We start from the raw sequence: 23,976 nt of genomic DNA on the forward strand, positions 1-23,976 counted from the left end.
TATATTGAACCTTTTCACAATATTCTAATTTAATACTGAATTTGGGATTTTCCTTGGTTGTCAGTTATAAACATCAAAATTAAAAGAAATAAAAATTTGAAATATATCAGTTTGTGTGTAATGAATGAATATAATATACAAGTTTCACTTTTTGAATGTAATTAGTGAAGTAAATCAAAAAAATTTTTTTAAGATTTGTTTTTATTAACATAATTACTTAGGCTACAAGATGTAAATAGAGTGTACAAAGGATCTACAGTTTGATACATTACTTACATCTTAAGTACAAAGAATGAATATTTTCAAATTTTGAACATCAGAAAAATAAAAATAAATAAGTAAATCAACTTTTTGATGATATTCTAATTATATGACCAGCCCCTGTATAGTGGCTCATATGTCTCGAGAAACGCCTGGATCTCAGTCCGTATCTTGAAAGAATAATTCAGTCCAGTTTTGTAAACCGGTTCAACTGAATCACTGAAACGATTCGACTCTTTAAGAACAATTCATTCACGAGTCGGACGTCGTAGACTAGTCACGTGATAGACATTGTCTTATTTTTTTTCTCATCGAGCGTTCGGCTGAGCGATGCGATTATTTGCGATATTTTCACGCGTAAAAGTGTTTTGTTTCGATGAGTTTATGTTTGTTTTTTAAAGTATCTGATATTCATGTACATGCCGGGATTGAAATAAGAGCAGGAAATCTTTTGAGGAAGTGGAGTGAAGTGACAGCCCCGCTGTAAATCAAGATGGCAGGTAACGTGCTTTAGTACATTTATTTTAAGCCTTATGAGGCGGTTTAAAGAGAATCGGCTCAGTTATCATTGTTGACTTTAATAACGTGTAATACCTTTCACATTTTTCTGATGTATTTTAGAAGAAAGGTCATGAGCCTGGTGAAATGTTAAGTGGATTAAGACTAGTTGCGAGTTGTTGTGAAGCTAGCGATATTATAAAAGTACCGTGATAAAGAACTACTTCGGTCCAACAGGACAATTCATGTTGTATTAAATATATTATTAAATTATTAAATATTTATTCTGGAAATTATATAGTACATTTAAGTATATAATGAAGCTAACATTGCTGAGCTGACAGGAGCGTGACTGTCAGTCTGTTAGTCAGCCTGTCACGTTTGGTAAACTGGTCACCTTTTAAAATGCATTTCTAATGTGTCATAACTTTAGAACTGTTTGAATGTTTGAATTGTTTGAACTGTTTGAATGCAGTCTACCTAAGCAGCACTTAACAATGAAAATACCCAACATGCCGACTAGTAAAGTAGCTTACAAGTATGTTACTAGTCACAGCAGCATGTCTTGCAATTGTCAGCTTATCTACTTTCCACTTGTCGGTTTCTGATCCTAAGTTTATGGTTTGTTTCCCCAGGTCTGTCTTTGTATTATGAAGATGGTCATGATGATTTGGACGACTGTGAGTAAACAGAAGTCTTCAGCAACTTTACAAATCAATGTCTCTGTATCATTGTGACTGGGTGAATCTTATAAAACCTTCAAAGAGCATATATAGGGTTAGGTTTCACTCTAAAACCAAATAATAATAATGTATAGATAGATAGCTTAATTCTCAAGATAATGTCACAACAATAATATCTCAGTGGACCTCAAATATGCAATTATTGTTTATTTTTTGTTAAATTTAATATGGACCTGACCATGCTTTTAAAATTTTTCCCCATTTTATACGATATAGTTCTGTATACTGGCAGAAGCATTTTGCATGTAATGGAATCCTTTTAGCTGTTTATGCTGTAAAGTCAATAATTTCTCATTAAACAAATTCCCTCTATTCTGTGTCACTTGGAATTTCTTTTAATAAGATTCCTAGTTTGAATTTAAAAGATCTCACATTTGATACCATCAGGCTGTTCTAACAAACTCAACACTGATTTATACTCCGTCATTAACTGTCCATATGAATCTGTCTTGCAGTTGGATTCGATGACTATGGTTCAGAATGTGATGGGATTCGGATAACAGCATTCCTGGATGCAGGCCAGGATAATCTCACGCCTCTGGGCCGACTGGAGAAATATGCTTCCAGTGAAAACGTCTTCAACAGGTGAGATGTAAAGTGTGTGGTCTGCAGTATAAAACCAGGGACTATGAGACATGTAATGTGAGATGGATTCAAGATGGTTTTTTTTTTTTCTGACATGCAATGCTCAGTGTTTTCTTAGGATTGGTATAAGGTTTTATATGTCCATCTTGTTACTGTCACTCTAATATTAGTGAGATTTGATACAGAAAATATGAGGATAACTTTTTTTTAATGGCAAAGTGGTCGAACATAATTTTAAAAGTTTAAGGGCTAAAAGTTAAAGTGAACCTGATATAACATTGGACCAGAAATACTTTGTGAGGAGCCAAACTTGTCATCATAGAAGAACTTGGCTTAGACTAAACGTTTCTTGGGTGACTTCTAATATTTTGGCCTGGAAAGATTATAAACATTTCTCTGGAAAAATTGTGTAGTCCCTTAAAAAAAAAAAAAAGTTTTGTGCTTTTATAATTTGAAAAAGCTCTTATTGTTTTTGATGTGTTTGTTTTCAGGCAAATTGTGGCTCGTGGATTGCTGGATGTGCTCCGGGAGTTCAGTGATAATGAAAATGACTTCATCATTGTCATGGAAACGGTTGCAAGGATGTCCGAGGATGGAGGTTTGTATGAATTTTGCCTGTATTTGACTTGTTTAGAACTTGATTGAACTGTCTGTAATATTGTTAATGTAATGTGATGTTACAGAACCGACAGTGCGAGCAGAGCTGATGGAACAGGTACCAAACATTGCCATGTTCCTCCATGAAAATCGGCCCAATTTCCCAGAAGCCTTCTCGCGGTATCTAGTACCCATTGTGGTCCGGTATCTCACAGACCCTAATAACCAGGTGAGTTTTGCTTTAAAGGGGTCATGTGGCATTGCTAAAAATAACATTATGTTGTGTATGTGGTGTAATGCAATGTATTAATATGGTTTAAGAAAGAAAAAATGTACATTATTGTTGCTCCCCTATGCCCCGCCTTTCTGAAACTTGTCAAGTTTAACAAAGCTCTTCGTTCTGAAAAGCGTGGTATACGCTGATTAGCCAGCTATCCAGTGCGTTGTGATTGGCCGAATGCCTCAAGCCTGTGACGGAAATGTTATGCCCCTTAACATACTGTGATGCCGTGTCCTTGCACGACTAGACAAAACCAATAAAACCCATTACAAACGAGGTATCTGTTGCATCCAGTGGGGACATAATTACTGATTAATGACTTCTACTGTCTTTTTATGCCTTGCGTTGCGTATCGTGCTGTGTTAACATAAAACCATGTCTGCATTTGTGGTCGGAGAAACAACAAACAACAAGCGCTACTCTACACTGCTCAAAACTTGCGTTTGAATCATCGGTGGCAAATTCTTTAAATATAAAACATGTACTTACAGGCAGTGAGTCAGAAGCGCCAGACTGTCCTTTCAAAGTTGTAACTGCCTCACGTTGTAGAAACAACCTTTGAGCACAGAAACATTGTAGGCTACCCTGCAGGTTCAGGAAACAGTTCTCTATATAATGTGTCACACACTGCGGGCTTGAGTAAGGAACAGCAGGCTTGTTACAGAACGGCGCGGCCGGTGGATTAGACAAAGGACACGTGGCGACCCCGGCTGGACTACACTTCATCCACGGTGAAAGCCGATCTGGCGATCCACGGCGAAGTTGAAGTATTTCCTCAGCGACCTGCACGGATCAGCTCTAGGCATGGCGAAGCGGATATCGTTCTCTTTTGGAAGATCAGAGAAAGAAGTTTCGATTTCATGACAAAACACAGCATCTTCACAACACTGCGGCGGCAACAATGCTACAGCTAGAATCAAAGTTCCGCCTTCTTTCTTTGTGTGAAGATTTGGGTGGTTTTATGCAAATCTTCACACACAGTGATGTAGACGTGGGGGCATTTAAACGAGGCATTTTAGGAGGGTGTGGACAAGTCTTAACTTTAATAAAGAATATCTCTTTGGATTTGAGACTTTAGTCTTTGCAACTTTACAGACCTCCTTCATCCACCAAGAGCTTGTAAGACTCCAAAGAGAAAGGAGCAATTGAAATCGCATCATATGACCCCTTTAAAAAGTTGCCTGTTCTTTGAATTGTTCTTCTTAATAGGACTAATGTTGACAAATATCATTGTTTTTGAGTAGAGATGGGTCAAAGATGGTCAGCTAGTCAGCCATAACCAACTAGTAAGCACTAGTAAATAAAACAAAAATTAATATTGACATTTTATAATATATTATAAAATTATTATATAATAATTATAGAATTTTACATTTATAATTTTTGTAATATTACATTTTTGTATTATTTGAAATATATTTACATTTAAATATGAATTATTTTAAATGTATTTATGAATTATAAAGAGAAAGCGAAAAAGAGATACATATTTTTATTGGAACTGCTAAGGAAAAAATCTTAAAAACTTGCCAGACAAGGTTTTGGTTGCTTACTGCATGCTGTGCTTTGACTTTTACTTTCAGTTGCATCTCTAAATTCATCCCTTTTGATTGCCATCTAAAAGGTTATTTTGTAATAAACGCACAGTAAATTTCACAAGATCGCTTGAGCAATGGTTCTGTTCCTATGCATAATCTGTAGGCTTTTTTCAGTGAAGACTTTTGTGCAGCATTTGGTTTGTCACTTTCATGTTTGGTGTTCATATATCCTTAAGATATGCATCTGATCAGCTTTAGGTGTTGTTCCTTGATCCTAAAGACCTATTATACATGCATACACATACATACATACATACATACATACATACAAACAAATGCCTCTTCATTCATTCAAAGATCTATTATTCAGTGTTTCCTTAATACCAATGGTTTAATCATTCAGAGTCCATTTTGCCTGTGCTACTCCCACAGGTGCGAAAGACGAGCCAGGCCGCTTTACTGGTGTTAGTTGAACAGGGTCTGATGAGTAAGACAGATATGGAGGGAAAAGTCTGCCCTGTTCTTCTGGAGCTCACTGAACCCAACAGTGACGATGACTACAAGATTGAAGCAGTTGCGGTAAGTCTTTGTGTTTAAGAGAATGCACTGATGATTGCTTGAAGTGGAAAATACTCATGGTAAAAATATGTAAACCATGAGCTTTCATTGGACTGATATAAGATAACTTGTTATTTTTCCTGTCGTAACTTCATTCCATTTATGATGGAATGCATATCTGTTTACTGTCTGCATGATAGTGTGTAAATTGTTTTGTGGGGTTGGGTTGAACTTTAATGTGTTGATCTTTGGGTTGATGGTGAATAATGAATGTTTTGTTGCAGATCATGTGTAAGTTGGTGACCATGTTGACTAAAGACACGGTGGAACACCTTTTATTGCTGCGCTTTTGTGAACTCTGCAGTGACGTCAGACTTTTTCAAGTCCGCAAGGTAATCTTAGAACTGGGTTAAGTCTTTGTGGAACATCTTCATAGTTGAAGATGCGTTGTGTATGTCTGTTTGTGAAATTCATATGCCAAACATACACTAACAATAACCTTGTGACCAAAGTAAATCCAAAAATGGCTCAAAAAAGTGAAGTTACTTATAAAAAATAATAAAATAGTTTTCAGATGCCATTTGTTAATTTCACCAAATCTACATGTATTTGATCAAAAATACAGTAAAAGCAATAATACTGCTGTGATTGCAAAGCTAAATATTTTTCAGTGTCACATGATTTTTCCAATATGCTGATCTTTCAGAAATCATTTGAACTTGCTGACCCAAACCTTTGCCTTTGTACAAAAGTGTGGAAATGAGTCCATGCATTATTATTTCAGAATCCTGAGACAATAAAGTAACAATCCGATGAACACAATGGACAGAAATGGCTTCCAAAATCACGAAATTTTGACACATTGAAGTTGTGTTCTGATACATGCACATGTTTGGTACTGTTTTGACATTCAAAAACTGCAGTAATAAAGCTCAGACGTACTCTGTGTTGAAGAGTTGTTGTGAAGAATGTTTTTTTAATGTTGCTTGCGTTGCAACAGGCTTCTGTTTACAACATAACAGAGGACTAAATTTGACCTCATTGCAAATATCTAACTAAACCTTCTATCACACGTTTTTTTCTCACCATCAGGTTTGTGCTGCAAACTTTGGCGAGTTCTGTTCTATTGCTGGCCATGAAGCCACAGAGAAACTTCTGGTGAGACCTTCTGTGTTCCTCTTATGCTTGCATTTATAACAAAACTGCAGTCACAGTGGGTCAGAATTAATGCATCTAATTAAATCTGAGTGCAAGAACGCTCCAAAAAAAGCCTTGTAGTCTAAAAAGTCTGTTTAAGTCTGTTTGTATCTTTGTGCAGAATTTGGTTTACACGACACACAAATGTGTTAACCAGCATTCTCTCTTTGTCCTCACCTTAGATGCCAAAGTTTTTCGACATGTGCTCAGACAGTCTGTGGGGTATTCGGAAAGCCTGTGCCGAGTGCTTCATGGTTGTTTCAAACTGCACTACTCCGGAGGTGCGGCGTACTAAATTGTCCCCCTTGTTCATCAACCTCATTAGTGATCAGTCACGTTGGGTAAGAGCAGAGAAACACACACACTAACACTGTGTGCTAACATGCCGTGACTCGGCATGTCATTTCTGTCCTCACTGAAAGTGTATGTGGTTATATGTGGTTTAGTATGCAAATGTGGAGTAGGATTTTAGATCTGTGAGACTTCTGACTTTTCCACCTGTTTTAGGGATTTTCTTAAAAAAAAAAATTAAAGGGGAGGGGACATCTGCTTAAGTCTTTCTTTCATTTTTCTTTTTCAGGTACGCCAGGCAGCGTTCCAGTCTCTTGGTCGTTTCATCTCCACGTTTGCCAACCCTTCAATCACAGGATTGCATTTCTGTGAGGATGGAACCCTCCGTGAGATACCGAAGAGGTAAATGAACATAGTTTCTGTTACTGTTTGTAATCAGCTGGTTGATGTAGTCCGTTATCAGTTTTTCCTGGGAGCCTTGTATAAATAGGCTTTTTTTAAATAAATAAATTCATGATTTTATTTAGCAAGGGTGCATTAAATTGATAAAAAAGAAAATTATAATTAATTAGAATAATATATATATATATATATATATATATATATATATATATATATATATATATATATATATATATATATATATATATATATATATATATATATATATAATAAATGCTGTTGTTTTGGATGTTCTAATCTAAAGAGAATACGAAAAAATAAATAAATAAATGAGCAGCACATCTGTTTTCAATATTTATAATAAGAAGAAATGTTTCTTCAACAGAAAATCAGCATATATCAATGATCCTGACCCTGAAGACTGGAGTTATAATGATGCTAAAAATCCAGCTTTACATCACTGGAATGAATTGCATTTTAAAATAAATTAAAATAAACGTTTTAATAATATTTTCGTCACAAAATGAATAAAAAACATCAAAAAATCTTGGAGAGCACAAATGTTTTGAACAGTAGTATAGTTCTTAGTTACTACTTTATATTGAAAACATTTTTTAAACTCTTACATACAACAAAATGAATGAATAAATTCTAAATGGACCTCTTCTGTCTTTGTAGCCATGGACACAAAGTGACCACCAGCAACTCCAGTAACAGCCGCAATTCCTCCATCGATGGTTCTCCAGACAGTCTCATTCAGCCCCGTTCAGAGCAGCTACTGTCCACTTCAGATCTGACGGGTCCACCATTACATCCTCCAGAAGCCAATTCCTCTATCCAGCCCAACGAAGGCGGCACCAGCCTGGACCAGCCTGAACACTCTGCCCCTTTGTCCCACCAGCAGATGGACGACTGCACAATTTTCAGCTCCTTCAACTTCTGGAGACCCCCACTACCTGACATTACCCAAGAGCTGCAGCTACTACACGAAGAGGAAAGAGATGAGGTGATAGAGACACAATATGAGACCATGAGGGACATGGAAGGTAAGTGGAAGGAAGACGTGCCAAGTCTAAATGCACAAGGCCCAGCCACCAGCTCCCAGATACAAAAGGTTTTGGACTGTCTTCAGCCCCACCTTGATGATCCCGATGTGCAAGGTGATTGCAAAAGGAGTGCATGTTATTTTGCCCTTTTCCATATAAGCACATAGTTATTCATTTTTCTGTGTGCTTTCCACTCGCAGCACAAGTGAAGGTGTTGTCCGCTGCGCTGAAGGCTGCCCAACTAGAGAGTCAGAGAGAAGATTTGGATGAGTCCGTGTCAGAGAGTAACAGTTCCACAGGCTCCCCGACATCTGATGAGCTCAGTGCCATGAGTGAACTCTCACTGACGGACGCACAGATCTCAGACTCACCCTCCAGTTCACCAGTGCTGGTAGACGACTCTGAACACAGCAGTGAGGTGAGAGGACCACTTTGTAGTTACTAAATGTCAAAGAATTTTATTTTTTTTGTCTCTGAGGAAAAAGTAATTTCAGTTATTTACCAATTATCGCATTTAAAAGAAATGGTCTTACTTTTTTTGTTTAATTTAATTAAGGTTTTAATACTTTAAATGATTACAATTATTGATATTATTATTATTAATAATAATAATTACTGTCAATACATGTAATTAGGGCTGGGCGATATACAAAAAAAATTATATCTCGATATTGTCAAAAGTTTTACGATATTCGCTATATATATCTCGATATGTTTGCATCTGCATTTAAATAATAAAAAATAAAACATGATTTTCTTTTGCCCATTAAAAAAAAAAAAAAACTATTTAGATTAAACAGTTAATTTAAGCAGTTAAAAAATCTAGACCAAGAGATCACTTACTGCTTTTTATTCAATGAATACATGTAGGCCTATATGTAACTGAAGCAGTGCAAATTAAGTAACAGTTACAGAAAGTGCATTCTGTCAAATTTTTAAGTGCATGCAATTCACAATTTAAAATATGCAACTAGGATAAGTATTTTATTTTAATTTTTTTAACAAGTTTTTAAGCTAAGAACCAGAGGTGGGTAGTAACGAGTTACATTTACTTCGTTACATTTACTTGAGTAATTTTTTGTGGTAACTAATACTTTTCGGAGTATATTTAAAGATGGGTACTTTATACTCTTACTTGAGTAAATTTTTGGGGAAAAATCTGTACTTTTACTTCGTTACTGTGGGCGACGCTCCTCTCGTTACTTTATCTTAATGCAATAAATGTTATAAATGCTTCAGTTTATTCCAAACGCGCCGTCTACTTTTCTCTGGGCAATGAGCGATGCCCAGTCGCGAATGATTCATTCTTTTGAGTCAATTCTGTTCAAAGGCTTGATCAAACCAATTGGCAAACGAGTGAATTGGTTCATGAATCAGTTTGAATGAGTCGTTCAGTTCCCTGCCGCGCGCGCTGAGCGTCTGAAGTGGTTCACTCGGAGTTGTAACGTTTAAGAACAGAAAGAGCGTTGAAAACGTGGCTGGAACTGCACTGAATTGAAATCTGCAAAGGTTATTATTTGCTAGCGATGGAGATCCTTATTAGATGAACACCGCGTGTGCTGTCTACTGTTTAACAGGTAATAACTTGGGCTACATTCGATTACAGTACACGATACCACTGTGACATTAGTTTGTTGTACGTGTGTGGCTTATAAGAGAGGGGAGTCAAGTTGAATGCAGCTTCCAAAAGACAAAAAATAGCCGATTAAGATTTTATTAATTTTAATACAATCACACCATATCATCAGCTGCTAAATTCAGATCTGTGATTGCTTGCTGGCGCTGAGCCAGAGACAGACGCGTTTTTACAGCACTGCGCATTATAACCAATCACACATGATTCTTTTGAGCTTATTAAAGCATTGGCAAATCAGAGGTGTTCCGATGAGTCATCGCTAAAATGCCGGTGCTTCCTTCACTCGCTCACTGACTGAATACCTCTTTCTGGCGAATTCTCTCGTCAGAAACAACAAAGTGCAGATGTGTGTACGAATCTTTAATTAAGATATTGATTTCACAGTGTTAACAGTTTCAGTGATTTTAATGGGAGTTTCTGAGAGTGATTGAAATCTAGACTGTCAGTGAAAAAGATCTTTAATAATGTAAATGTTATTTGCTCTCTTTCTGAACAATGAAAGATTAGTAGCAATATTTATATCATATTAACTTTCAATGTTAAATTCACATTTAATATAAAGTCAGTCGTATTAAAAATATATTATGGCATGACACCTATATCTGTTACTTAAGTAAACAGACAAGGTTTTATAATAAATTACATAAATTGGAGTAAAGGCTGATGAAATATATACATTTATACACGCACACATACATTACATACATTTTATCCATATATCTAAATAAAAATAGGCTCAGTATATATGACCCCAAAGTAACTAGTAACTAACTACTTGAGTAGATTTTTTATCCGATACTCTTTTACTCTTACTCAAGTAACTATTCAAGACTAGTACTTTTACTTTTACTTGAGTAAATATTTCTAGAAGTACTTTTACTTTTACTTGAGTACAGTTTTTGGGTACTCTACCCACCTCTGCTAATAACACAAGTCTGTCAACTGTGTGTGGTTTTAAGAAAAGCTCTGTGGCATGAAACTAAGTTTCTACTGACACTAAAAACCCTTAGATGGGGAGCTAGTTGCTGAAGCACATAGCTATTTCTTATATATAAATGAATACCAAAGACTTTCGCATTCTCTCGGTCTATATTATGGAAACTGTTAAACATATCAGTGAAATTCCCCAATAGTAATTCCAAATGGCCATAGCCCATGTTTCTCTATTCAAACATCAGCGGTCGAGTAAGTGCATTTATTTTGCGATCACAAATGCAAACAATACAGTTGAGATCTTACGACAGAACACAGACCGGCTGAATGACGCTTTCATTAGATCGCTCAATTCCAGCTTGTTAGTGTTTTCAGATTATCGTCGGCGGCTCTTCCGCAATGAGGAGTGAGCACGTGCGCATGGTTGCCAGATTGCTTAAAATAAGCAAACACCGGGCAGAAAATGTATCCTTGTAACAGTGGAGCTCTGATTCGGAGATTTAAACTCTTGTTATCTGGCAACCGCTATCATTAAAGCTCTCGTAGTAGAGGGGCGTAGAGCAGTCAGCAGTTACAGGTTCCTTTTTTGGACATTTGGCGCGTTCTTTTGGGAAAGTATGCTTGAATTTGAAATATTCGATATTCCCGATATATTCAAATTGTACATCGTCGTCAAAATTATTCCGATATTATCGCTAATATTCGATATATCGCCCAGCCCTACATGTAATTAAATTGATTAAAATATTTTATTTTCATAGCCCTACTAATAATAACATTTTATAATAATATTGTACATATTTTATCACATTTTAAATAATAAAAAAAGTAGTAATAATTAAAATGTAAATTATGTATTAGATCTTTTTTTATGTTATGATTAAAGATTTAATTTCATTGTTCTTAATATATAATATAATATTTATTATTATTATTATTATTTATAATATATATTTAATAAAATTAATTGCATAGCAATATTTGCTGAGAAAAGCCCATAGTGTATTATGTTATTGTGGAAAAATACCAATATTCCATGAAGTGTGTTAATTAATATGAGGTCATAACAACAATAATGTTGTTTTAAATGGTTTTTACACTGCTGCAATTGTTTGATATGTCATGGCAACTCCCCATCTCCGTTTTTATGTAAATCTGTTTATGCCACAGTAACTCAGTAGAGATTTCATTTTACATGCATTTGTGTGTGTGCACCCAGGAGTCAGACCTTATAGAAAATGTGGAAGAGGACAAAGATTCAGACACAGCTAAAACATTCGACGAGGAGAAATCTAAAATACAGGTAATTTATGTAAAATACAAGCAACATATGAAACCGTATCCAAAAAAAGAATTCTTGCACGTTTTAACAAATTAAAATCTAGTAGCTTTCCAGAATATTCATGACATAAGCGTATAAAATTTATGAATAATCTCCTTTTTACAAATGAACAGTCTAAGTCTGACTGATGAGACTAGTTCCCTAACAGTCATTCTTTGTTGTCTCAGAATGTAATTCCACAGCAGTTGCTGGATCAGTATCTATCCATGACAGACCCCGCTCGAGCTCAGACCGTAGACACTGAGATCGCCAAACACTGTGCATTCAGCTTGCCAGGCGTCGCCCTAACGCTGGGCAGACAGAACTGGCACTGCCTCAAAGACACATATGAGACCCTTGCTACAGACGTACAGGTAAATCTTCCTCTAAATCTGTATTGCTGATGGTATACACACACACAGATATATATATATATATATATATATATATATAATATATAATATATAATCACTAGTCAACATTTGAAGTGGATCAAAAAAGTTAATCAAAGTTGTCCTAAGACAAGAACACATTTTGGTTTTAGGACAACTTTGATTATAGGTTTTGATCCACTTCAAATGTTGACTACTATATATGTGTGTGTATTTTATTTATTTATTGTTGTTATTATTATTATTAATTAAACAATATTTTCTCCAAACTATAATATTATAGATTATTATTGTTTATTTTATTATCTTTATTTTGTAAATATAAAAAAAATGAGGAATAAGCACAGTAGCTTCTGTAGTTGACAAATGAAATGCTATTGAATGTGTTACAGTGGAAGGTGCGGCGGACGCTGGCGTTCTCCATCCATGAGTTGGCAGTGATTCTGGGGGATCAGCTGACTGCAGCTGACCTGGTGCCCATATTTAATTGCTTCCTCAAAGACCTCGATGAGGTGCGGATAGGAGTCCTCAAACACCTGTATGATTTCTTGAAGGTGAGAATAGGAAATTTCCTCAACTCAGAAGACAGAATATTTGAGCATTTTTTACCAAGAGGTTTGAAAATGAATTGCTTATACAAAAAAAAAAAATGGTAAACTTAAGATTTATAATTTCAGACCGTTTGTATATTCCTTTTTTGTCTACCATATTTTTAAATAGGGATTTTTGTTATGATATGCTAATTTGTTAAGTAGTTTTTTGTATTTTGTATATATTTTGAATTTGGTGTGTCATCTTTTGTAGCTTCTTCATGCCGATAAGCGTCGGGAGTATCTGTATCAGCTGCAGGAGTTCATGGTGACGGACAACAGCAGAAATTGGAGATTCCGATATGAGCTAGCTGAGTATGTGCTACTTTGTTACATGCTTCATCGACAAAGCGCCTTTTGTAGTTCTTGTTTTGAGTGTGATCTCACTCTTGTGGCATGTGTCTGTTTGTGTATTTAGGCAGCTCATCCTGATCATTGAGTTGTACAGCCACAACGATGTCTATGACTACCTCAGACAGATCGCACTCAACCTTTGTTCTGACAAAGTGTCTGAAGTTCGGTGGATGTCCTATAAACTGGTGAGTCATGTGCCCTTCAGCTTGTTGTCAAAAATAGCAGCAACATTCCAGTGTCTTTCATTAGCTGTATTGTTTAAATGGGTCATATGATGCACTTTCAAAATTTCCTTTCTCTTTTGAGTGTTACAAGCTGTTTGTGAACAGATAAGATCCTTAGAATCTTAAACCCAAAGAGATATTCTTTGCAAAAGTTAAGACTCATCCACGCCCTCCTAAAACGCCTAATTTAAACACGCCCCCACATGCCTACGTCACTGCGGAAGATTTGCATAACGCAGCCCAAATGTCCACACAAAGAAAGAAGACGTAACTTTCATCCTTGCTGTAGAATTGTTGCTGCCACTGCCGCCATGTCGTGTGTTTCATTGTGAAAGCAAAACTACTTTGTTTGGCCTACCTAAAGAGGACACTAGAACTAGAAATCAGAGGTTAAGTTATATTTACAACACTGATCCAGAACAGTTCAACCCAAATATTCAGATGTGTGCAAAGCATTTTACAGAGAACTGTTTCCTGAACCTGGGAGAGTAGCCTACAATGCCGGCTGTGCACAAAGGTTGTTTCTATAATGTTAGGCAGTTACAACTTGGCAAGGACAGTCTGGCATTTCTGACTCATAGCCTGTAAGTACATGCTTTATATTTAAAGAATTTGCCACTGATGATTAAAACGCAAGTTTTGAGCAGTGTAGAGTAGCACTTGTTGTTTGTTGTTTCTCCGACCACAAATGCAGACATGGTTTTATGTTTACGCGGCACGATACGCAACACAGCGCATGAAAAGACAGTATATGTCATTATAATCAGTAATTATTCAATTCAATTCAATTCAAGTTTATTTGTATAGCGCTTTTTACAATACAAATCGTTACAAAGCAACTTTACAGAAAATTATGTTTCTACAATATTTAGTAGTAGCTAGTAGTTTGTGCACGTTTGACAGGATTTTAGAAAAATAAAAATAATAATAATAATACAAGACGTAGTCAGCTAGATGATGAACTATCAATATTATTAATTAATAGTAATTATAGGATGCAGTCACACATGTAGCAATAATTGTTAGTTCTGTTTGTTGATTCAAGGTTAGCATCATCTGGGGTCCTCTGAGGGTCAGCATCATCTCTTCTCAGGTGTTCTGGATCCAGACTGGAGCTTGTGTAAATCCTAGTTACCACGGGATGTAAATCCCGTGGCAAAACATAGAAACAAAATAGAGACATCATTAGCATAGCTGCTGATCCAACAAAGTAAAATTAGTTTAACCCAAGCTAAAGAATAAAAATGCAGATGCAACTACACTCACAATTTAAGAGATACATTATTTGAATGCTTGGCGAAAGAGATGCGTTTTTAATCTAGATTTAAACAGAGAGAGTGTGTCTGAACCCCGAACATTATCAGGAAGGCTATTCCAGAGTTTGGGAGCCAAATGTGAAAAAGCTCTACCTCCTTTAGTGGACTTTGCTATCCTAGGAACTACCAAAAGTCCAGCGTTTTGTGACCTTAGGGTGCGTGATGGGTTGTAGCGTGGTAGAAGGCTAGTTAGGTACGCAGGAGCTAAACCATTTAGGGCCTTATAGGTAAGTAATGATAATTTGTAACTGATACGGAACTTAATAGGTAGCCAGTGCAGAGACTGTAAAATTGGGGTAATATGATCATATTTTCTTGACCTGGTAAGGACTCTAGCTGCTGCATTTTGGACTACCTGTAGCTTGTTTATTGACGAAGCAGGACAACCACCTAGAAGTCCATTACAATAGTCCAGTCTAGAGGTCATGAAAGCATGAACTAGCTTTTCTGCATCAGAAACAGATAACATGTTTCGTAGCTTGGCAATGTTTCTAAGATGGAAGAATGCGGTTTTTGTAACATTGGAAATATGATTTTCAAAAGACAAATTGCTGTCCAATATAACACCCAGATTTCTGACTGTAGAGGAAGTAACAGTACATCCGTCTAGTTGCAGATTGTAATCTATAAGATTCTGTGTGGTGTTTTTTGGTCCAATAATTAATATCTCTGTCTTATCCGAATTTAATTGGAGAAAATTATTTGTCATCCAATCTTTTACATTTTTAACACACTCTGTTAGCTTAGATAATTGGGAAGTTTCATCTGGTCTTGTTGAGATATATAGCCGAGTATCATCAGCATAACAGTGGAAGCTAATTCCGTATTTTCTAATAATATTACCAAGGGGCAACATGTTGAATATTGAAAATAGAAGGGGACCTAGGACGGATCCTTGTGGCACTCCATATTTTACTGATGATAAATGAGATGACACCCCATTTAAGTAAACAAAATGGTAGCGATCGGACAGGTAGGATCTAAACCATCTTAGAGCCTGCCCTTGAATACCTGTATAGTTTTGTAATCGATCTATGAGTATGTCATGATCTATGGTGTCGAACGCAGCACTAAGATCAAGTAAGACTAGAAATGAGATGCAGCCTTGATCTGACGCAAGAAGCAGGTCATTTGTAATTTTAACAAGTGCAGTTTCTGTGCTATGGTGGGGCCTAAAACCTGACTGAAATTCTTCATACAGATCATTTTTATGCAGGAAGGTGCTCAATTGAGCAGACACAACTTTTTCTAAAATTTTAGACATAAATGGAAGATTTGAAATAGGCCTATAATTTGCCAGTACACTAGGATCTAGTTTTGGTTTCTTAATAAGAGGCTTGATAACCGCCAGCTTGAATGGTTTTGGGACGTGACCTAAAGATAACGACGAGTTAATGATATTGAGAAGCGGTTCTTCGGCTACAGGTAACAGCTCTTTTAGTAATTTAGTGGGTACAGGATCTAATAAACATGTTGTTGGTTTAGATACAGTGATAAGTTTATTTAGCTCTTCCTGTCCTATATTTGTAAAGCACTGCAGTTTATCTTTGGGTGCGATGGATGAAACTGAAGTGTTAGACGCTGTAGAATCTACATTCGCTATTGTATTTCTAATGTTATCTATTTTATCAGTGAAGAAATTCATAAAGTCATTACTATTTAACGTTGGTGGAATATTTGAATCAGGTGGCGTCTGGTAATTTGTTAATTTAGCCACTGTGCTAAATAAAAACCTTGGATTGTTTTGGTTATTTTCAATGAGTTTGTGGATATGCTCTGCCCTAGCAGTTTTTAGAGCCTGTCTATACCTGGACATACTGTTTTTCCATGCAATTTTAAAAACTTCCAAGTTAGTTTTTCTCCATTTGCGTTCAAGACTACGAGTTACTTTCTTGAGAGAGTGAGTATTACTGTTATACCATGGCACAGTACGTTTTTCTCTAACCTTTTTCAATTTGATGGGGGCAACAGCTTCTAATGTATTAGAGAAAATAGTGCCCATGTTGTCAGTAATTTCGTCTAATTCATGTGTATTTTTGGGTACAAATAGCAGTTGAGATAGATCAGGCAGGTTATTTGCGAATCTGTCTTTGGTGGCTGGAACAATAGTTCTGCCCAGACGGTAACGCTGAGACATATAGTTAATATCAGTTATACGCAGCATGCACGATACAAGGAAATGGTCTGTAATATCATCACATTGGGGTACAATATCTATAGCAGTAAGATCGATTCCATGCGATATAATTAGATCTAGTGTATGATTAAAACGATGAGTGGGCCCGGTGACATTTTGCTTGACTCCAAAGGAGTTTATTAGGTCAGTAAACGCAAGTCCTAATGTATCATTTGCATTATCAACGTGAATATTAAAATCTCCCATGATTAGCGCCTTATCAACTGTAACTAGAAGGTCTGAGAGGAAATCTGCAAATTCTTTTAGGAATTCTGTATACGGCCCTGGTGGTCTATACACAGTAGCCAGAGCAAGAGATACATTAGATTTCTTTTGCATGTCTGACAGTGTAACATTTAGCAGAAGTATTTCAAAAGAGTTAAACCTGTATCCTGTTTTCTGGGTAACATTGAGAATATCACTATATATTGTTGCAACACCTCCTCCACGACCAGTCTGACGGGGCTCATGCTTATAACAGTAGTTTGGTGGAGTAGACTCATTTAGACCAAAATAATCATTTGGTTTTAGCCAGGTTTCAGTCAAGCAGAGTACATCAAAACTATTTTCTGTGATCATTTCATTTACAATAACTGCTTTGGGTGTGAGTGATCTAATATTTATGAGCCCAAACTTTAAAAATTGTTTTTGTTCATTTACTTTACAGTTTTCTGGTTTAATTACGATAAGATTTTTTCTAGATCCTACATTATATTTTGACCTCACTATTCGGGGAACAGACACAGTCTTAATAGTTTTTACAGCACAAGTACTTTTATCATTTAAGCGGGTGGAACAAAAGTCATCATAATAGTTATTAGAGAATTGTCTTACTAGTCACCTCGAGCGAAGTGTCCTGGAGATGTTGTCAGAGAGCAGCTCCGCTCCGATTCTGCTGGGGTGTAATCCATCAGCGCGAAACAGCCTAGGACGCTCCCAGAAAAGATTCCAGTTATTAACAAATAGCAAGTTTCTGTTCTTTACACCATGACAACAACCATTCATTTAAAGCAAAAAGTCTACTGAACCTTTCGTGTCCTCGTCGATACGTGGGCAGTGGTCCTGACACGACGATCGTCGCCGCGGGCGTCATGCTGCGAACCGTCTCGATCAGGCTGCTGAAGTCCCTCTTCAGCGTCTCCGTCTGCCGCAGCGTGGTGTCGTTAACCCCGGCGTGAAGCACGACCGCTCTGGGGCTCTCGTCGACCTTCAGGATCGCGGGTATCTGCGCAGAAACATCGAGAACACGAGCACCAGGCAAACAATGAGTGTGCACTTTACCTTCGGCTAACGTAGCACTTACGTGTCGGACGATGGAGTCTCCGATGATCACAGCGTCGCGTCCTGTCTCGCGGAGGGGAGCGAAGCGGTTCCGGATGGAGATGTCGAAGGCAGGAGGGGGAGAAGTCGTCGCCCGGGACCCGGCTCGCGTCCTCCGCTGTGGATGCACCCAGGGTCCGTGGTGTCCCGGCGTCGCAGTGAAGGACATCTGGGAAGATCGCGTCCTGGGTGCACCGGGCCTGTGCAGAGAAACACACGGAGTAGACGTGGTGGGACTGTTAGCAGATCGCTGTATACTTACCCCGGACTTGTGAGCGTCAGCCCGGGATGATTCCAACGCGGCTCTCCGCTCTCTCAGCTGGGCCTGCCTCACCTCCAGGTCGCGAATCTGCTTTCCCACGGCCTCGAGCTGCACAGAGTGGAGACATTCATCCGCCATTAAAGCAAGTAACAGTGAGTACAGCAGTGGTAATGTGTGTGAATAGAGTATTAGCAATGTTAGCGCAGTTAGCTGCAACCACGCCGCTGATGCTAATGGGCTAAAAGCTAATAGCGGACCCGGGAGATCAAAATAAAACTAGTGATAGCGAGGCGCTCTGATTGTTTTTGTTGTAGAATACAATAGAGGATATATTCACACGTTATATAAACGGAAACGATGATGTATAAAATTGATTTTTGAGTTAAAAATAGTCAATGAAAAGAATATAGTGACGGAGCTCAAACGCAGTACAGCCGCCAACAACAAACAGGAAGTGATTATTGCCCCACTGGATGCAACAAATGCCTAGTTTGTAATGGGTTTTATTGTTTTTGTCACATGCTTGAGGTATTCTGCCAATCACAATGCACTGGATAGCTGGCCAATCAGTGTACACCTCGCTTTTCAGACCGATGAGCTTTGGAAAAATCTATGCCTTTCAGAAGGCGGGGCATAGAGGAGTAACAGTAATGTACATTATGTGGAAAATGTGTTTTTTCAGCCAAATACACAACACAATGTTCTTTTTAGCAACGTCATACGACCCCTTTAAGTTTGTGTTCTGCTTTTAGTATTGGACTGTTTTCAGCCTCTGCTTATAATACAGGTTTCCACCTGGTATTACCATCCACACTTGTATTTAATGCTGAAGTTTTGTCTTGTGAATGTGTGTAGGTGGTGGAGATCCTGCAGAAATTATACGCCTGTGACGCTCATGATCTGGGTCTGAATTTCATTAATGAACTCATCAAGAGATTCTGCCACTGTCCCAAATGGGTCGGACGTCAGGCATTTGCATTCATTTGCCAGGTAATATTTACATCGGCTTTTTACAGTAGTCACATCTTTAAATTATTTGATTAAGCACAGTTTTTTTGTTTGTTTTACTTTCATTCATAATCTTATTTTTGATATTTTTAATATTTTTGCTTTATGCAAAATTTTCAAAAGCCCACTTATCCGAGCAAGAGAACCAAAGTCCGACATTGAGGGATCTTAAGTGATGAATCTATCATGATATATCTAACAATGTGTGAGAGTGATTAATTCATTTCTTGTGTTTCAACATAGGTCATTGTGGAGGAGGACTGTATGCCCATGGACCAGTTTGCACAGCACCTTCTACCCAGTCTGCTCAGCCTCTCATCAGATACTGTACCCAACGTACGTGTGCTAGTGGCCAAGGCGTTACAGCAGAGCGTGTTTGAAAAACGTAAGACACACGTCATAAACACGTCATAAACAGAGGATGATGATGTAGACTCACGCCTCCTTTATTAGGCCCTTCAAGGGCTTAAATTAAATAAATGGACAATATATTTATAAGTAATATCCTGTACAGAGAGAGTGCATAGTTATTTTTGTACAGTGAAATGCTTTCTAGAATTATAATATTCAAAGTGCAAGCTGTCAAGTAAAGGCAATTGGCTGTTTTTTGTGTGTGAGTTTTGTTTTTTATAGTTTAGATATTTCCTATTGTTTATTTAATTTGATTTTGTTTTTATTGTTGTTTTTTCTATTTATTTATTTATTTGTATTTTGTTTAGTTTTACATTGTTTTATTTTTAGTTCAGTTTTTATTTAATATTGTTTCTGTTTATTTATTTTATACTTTATTTGAAGTTTATTTGAAAAAAAAAAGTGTAGTGTCACTGCTGTTCTCATCACCAATGTCTGTGCTCTGATCTCAGCGTACTTCAAGGACCCAGGCAGTGCTTACTCTGAAGAGCTGGAAGAGGCTCTGTCTGAGCTGAGGATGGACAAGGACAGGGACGTGCGGTTCTTCGCCACACTAGATCCCAACAGAAATGTCATGGACACGGCAGCGCTAATTTAGTAGCATGTACTACCCGCACACATGAACAGGCACCAGCAGGAACAACACTAAATGGATTCACAGACAAGTGTTTACAAATAGGAACTACTGACCAAGACCTTCACACACACAATGTATCCCTGTCCTGTCCTAATAACACTCCACATTTGACAGTGCATGCATATGTTATGCATTTATACACAAAACAGGCCTCATTTATAAAACGTTTCTACTGATATGTAGCTAAATCTAAAATTGGATCCTTAAAATATGCTTCAAATATATCTTCAAACACAGAACAACCATCTCACCTCTCTAAATGGTGCAAGATTTTATTTGCACCTTTGCGGCAGCAAAAAGTATTTGGAGACACAAGCCGCATCTCAACACCGGATTGTGTTGTTTCTCCTCATCAGGCCTTTCAGATGCTACCAGCTACCCCTCCAAAGCTAACTGTACATTTGTAAGACTTCTTTTTTTCATTTTCTTGTGGATTTCTTTAAACACAAAGGACTAAGAAGACATGAGCAGGCTGACAAAGTGAAGTGCTACTAACTCAGGGAGACCTGATATCCAGATTTTTTTTAAAGCTGCAATGCTGCAAAATAGTATCAAGCTGAGCCCAAGTGATGCTGCAGAACTGTTTCTGCATTGACCAACCTCCTGTTTACCCGATCCTCAGGATCCACACAGATTGTTGTGGGAAACGGGGTTTAGAAACCGCAAATCAGCACATTTTTGCAGTTCAGGAGTCGAAAACCTCTCTCTCTTTTTGCTCAATCCTGTTGTAGCTCACAATTTGCTATTGTCTTTCAATACTGACATTTTAATGTACATGTTTTGAGTGTGATCCAGTCATACGTAAACTTAACCTCCTCGTCTTCCCTGATTGTTGGAGAGCGGTTTTATTTATTTTTCTCACGTTTTATAAATAAAAGGGGCCAGTATTTTACAGAGGTGTCAGAAGTTGCTTTACAGGCAACCTTTACAGCCACCAGATGACATATAGACACCGAACAACCGAAAATGTCAGACTTGTCCGGTCTTAGAAATTACGTTAAAATATTAATAAAATCTCAATTGGTTAATTCTGAGTTAAGGGGGCGCTGCTCGGTTGTTTGTGGAAAGCACCGAAGCAAGCACACTGTTTAGTCGGATTTGCACTAGTTAAGCACACCATGATTCCTCTCATTCTAACAATACCCAAATTTGCTTTAAAGTAAATAAGCTATTTTGTTCTTGAAGTTAATATAACGGACCATCCGTTTTTAAAAAGCATGGTTGTGCCGCTCTTGGCATTGTTTAACTCGCGTCTAGCTGCTGATCGGTTATCAGTATGCCTGTTTTTATGGTTTATATATGTAAATTAGGAGGACCGGACCCAAATCAGCACGTAAGGGCAAACTTTGCCAAGAGCACTTTACTATTCATTAAGGGTTCAGTGGAAATAAGATTGCAGGTCCTTGTTTTACACAGTATATATAATGATAAATAAATGTGATGAACTGGATTAATCATGATAAATCAGTGGTTTAGATTTTTTATTTTTTTTATAAGGCAATTTTCTTGATCAAACTCAAATGGTGCTGGAATCTGGTGCATTTATTCTCTCAGATGTGAACATGGAATGTTTATGGATTGTGTATATGGAGTTGTTAAAAAAATAGGTTTAGTTTAGCTCTGAAATACAGCCTGTGATCAAACTGATATAAAATGATATCTGCAGGAGTCAAGGCCAGTCTTTTTATGTGGCAATATTTTGTTTGGAGTTTTATAATGGGGAAGTTGTTTTTCTTGTGTTCCCATGTTTGTTTTTGTGTCTGCATGCATCTGTGTGTCCTTTCCGTTTCATTTTTATTTTTTTTTCTTCCCATATGGACCATGTTGAGAGTAGAAAGATATTTTGTTGGATTATATTTTCCCCAATAAATTTGTCTGTGAGAGGCACTGACATCACTGATATGTCAACTAAACCACTTCATCTGTCATGCATCTGTTCTGTTTTCTTTTTAATGTTACAATATTAAGAAAAAAGCATCTGATTTGATTCTTTTGCCCCATTTTATTCTTCCCAATGTATCATGTTCAAAGATTTTATATCCTAACTTTTGAGGTTACAACCTTTGTAATTTTCTGTGCATCTCTATTAAATACATTGTATGTATTGTTATTTTTAGTTTTCATTAATTAAAATAATATAAATTTAAAATCTTTTCTCGGTTTTGACTTTTATTCTGAAGACAATTTAGCCAGAAATTACTAAATCAAGTGATTCTTGAGCACCTTAAATATGTTTGTAATATTTTATATATATGTGTGTGTGTGTGTGTGTGTGTGCGTAAATATATATTGTATGCCTCCATTAAACGTTTATGCATACATTTGCAGTGCATCACATCAAAGCAGTATTTTCCCGTTCGATTGACTTTTGTTGTGAGAGATTTCACTTCCGGTTCGACTTTTCCGGTCCTCTTTCCTGCCTCCGGTTCAAGATGGTGAGTCTCTCGAGCCTTCGCGATTGATACATGAACATGATTTAGTAAATGAAATCTCCTTTATATACGCTAGAAACCTCTCTGTTCACTTAGTTTAGTTAGTGACGTATTTAATAGTATTAGATGTGGAATTGAATGAGAATTGTATTATCGGATTGTTGACAGTTTTAGTAAGGCGTTTGTGGAGATGGCTAGCATGTGCTTCTGCTGCAGCACGCGGCGTTGACAGACCTGCTACTCTGTTTATGAAGTCAAATACGTCCCTATAATGATTATTATCGCCATTAGTTACTCAACGTAGTGATGCAGGGTGTGGTATAGTCGTTATTCAGTGTATATATCAAGACCCTCAGCCTGTCATCATAGGTTGAGTGTAAACTGAGCTGACATAAAAATGTCTGCATATAACTGATTTCTACTCTCATCTACAATTAATAGTTGATCGACACGTTGATAATAGTAGTGAATTGCCATTTATTTTGATTGGTGCAACAACAACAAAAAGTATCTTCTCTGGAAATATAAAGATCTGTATGTGGTTCCAATAGTAATGGAACACCTGGTCGTGTCAGGAAATCAAGATTTTCGAATTTCCAAAAAGAATCTACTATATATATATATGTATATATATAATGTCTTTAAGTGGTTCCCGTCCTGGAAGTATACTTTTGGACATTTTAAAATGGTCGTTTACTAGTTATTATTAATCCTTTCACATTTCCAAATGGTAATTTAAATCGAAAGTGCTTCCCATGGTAATGGAAATTCTGGAAATATGATTTTTTTGGAAGTGTATCATTATAATGGGAACCACATATATATTTTTAATTTGATCACTTTTTGGAAATTTTACATTTGTGTTTTCCTTATTTCCATAATATCCATTACTATGTAAACTGCATACAGGGCTAAAATGTTATTTTAACATTTAATTAGTTATTATTATTTATTAATTTGTGTTAGGT

The 23,976-nt window shown here is 36.9% G+C and overlaps 1 protein-coding gene across 1 annotated transcript; it reads left to right on the plus strand.

The window, feature by feature from the left end:
* The first annotated feature begins 528 nt into the window (after positions 1-528).
* LOC132151589 (serine/threonine-protein phosphatase 4 regulatory subunit 1-like) lies at positions 529-23,619 on the plus strand. The gene is made up of 20 exons (XM_059559803.1): positions 529-761; positions 1,395-1,439; positions 1,958-2,087; positions 2,579-2,685; positions 2,771-2,913; positions 4,935-5,081; positions 5,345-5,452; positions 6,153-6,218; positions 6,440-6,598; positions 6,838-6,950; positions 7,629-8,110; positions 8,197-8,414; positions 11,785-11,868; positions 12,075-12,260; positions 12,671-12,832; positions 13,083-13,183; positions 13,287-13,407; positions 19,376-19,510; positions 19,772-19,913; positions 20,392-23,619. The coding sequence occupies exons 1-20, from the start codon at positions 755-757 to the stop codon at positions 20,535-20,537; spliced, it is 2,802 nt and encodes a 933-aa protein (XP_059415786.1). The 5' UTR covers positions 529-754; the 3' UTR covers positions 20,538-23,619.
* Positions 23,620-23,976: the final 357 nt, after the last annotated feature.

The sequence above is a fragment of the Carassius carassius genome, chromosome 10 (assembly GCF_963082965.1).
Source record: "Carassius carassius chromosome 10, fCarCar2.1, whole genome shotgun sequence".
In the NCBI taxonomy this organism is placed as follows: domain Eukaryota; kingdom Metazoa; phylum Chordata; class Actinopteri; order Cypriniformes; family Cyprinidae; genus Carassius; species Carassius carassius.

Coding starts and splice junctions, on each gene's coding strand:
- LOC132151589 (XM_059559803.1), top strand. Junction 2,088..2,578: donor AGTGAAAACGTCTTCAACAG/GTGAGATGTAAA, acceptor GTTTGTTTTCAG/GCAAATTGTGGCTCGTGGAT. Junction 2,914..4,934: donor TCACAGACCCTAATAACCAG/GTGAGTTTTGCT, acceptor CTACTCCCACAG/GTGCGAAAGACGAGCCAGGC.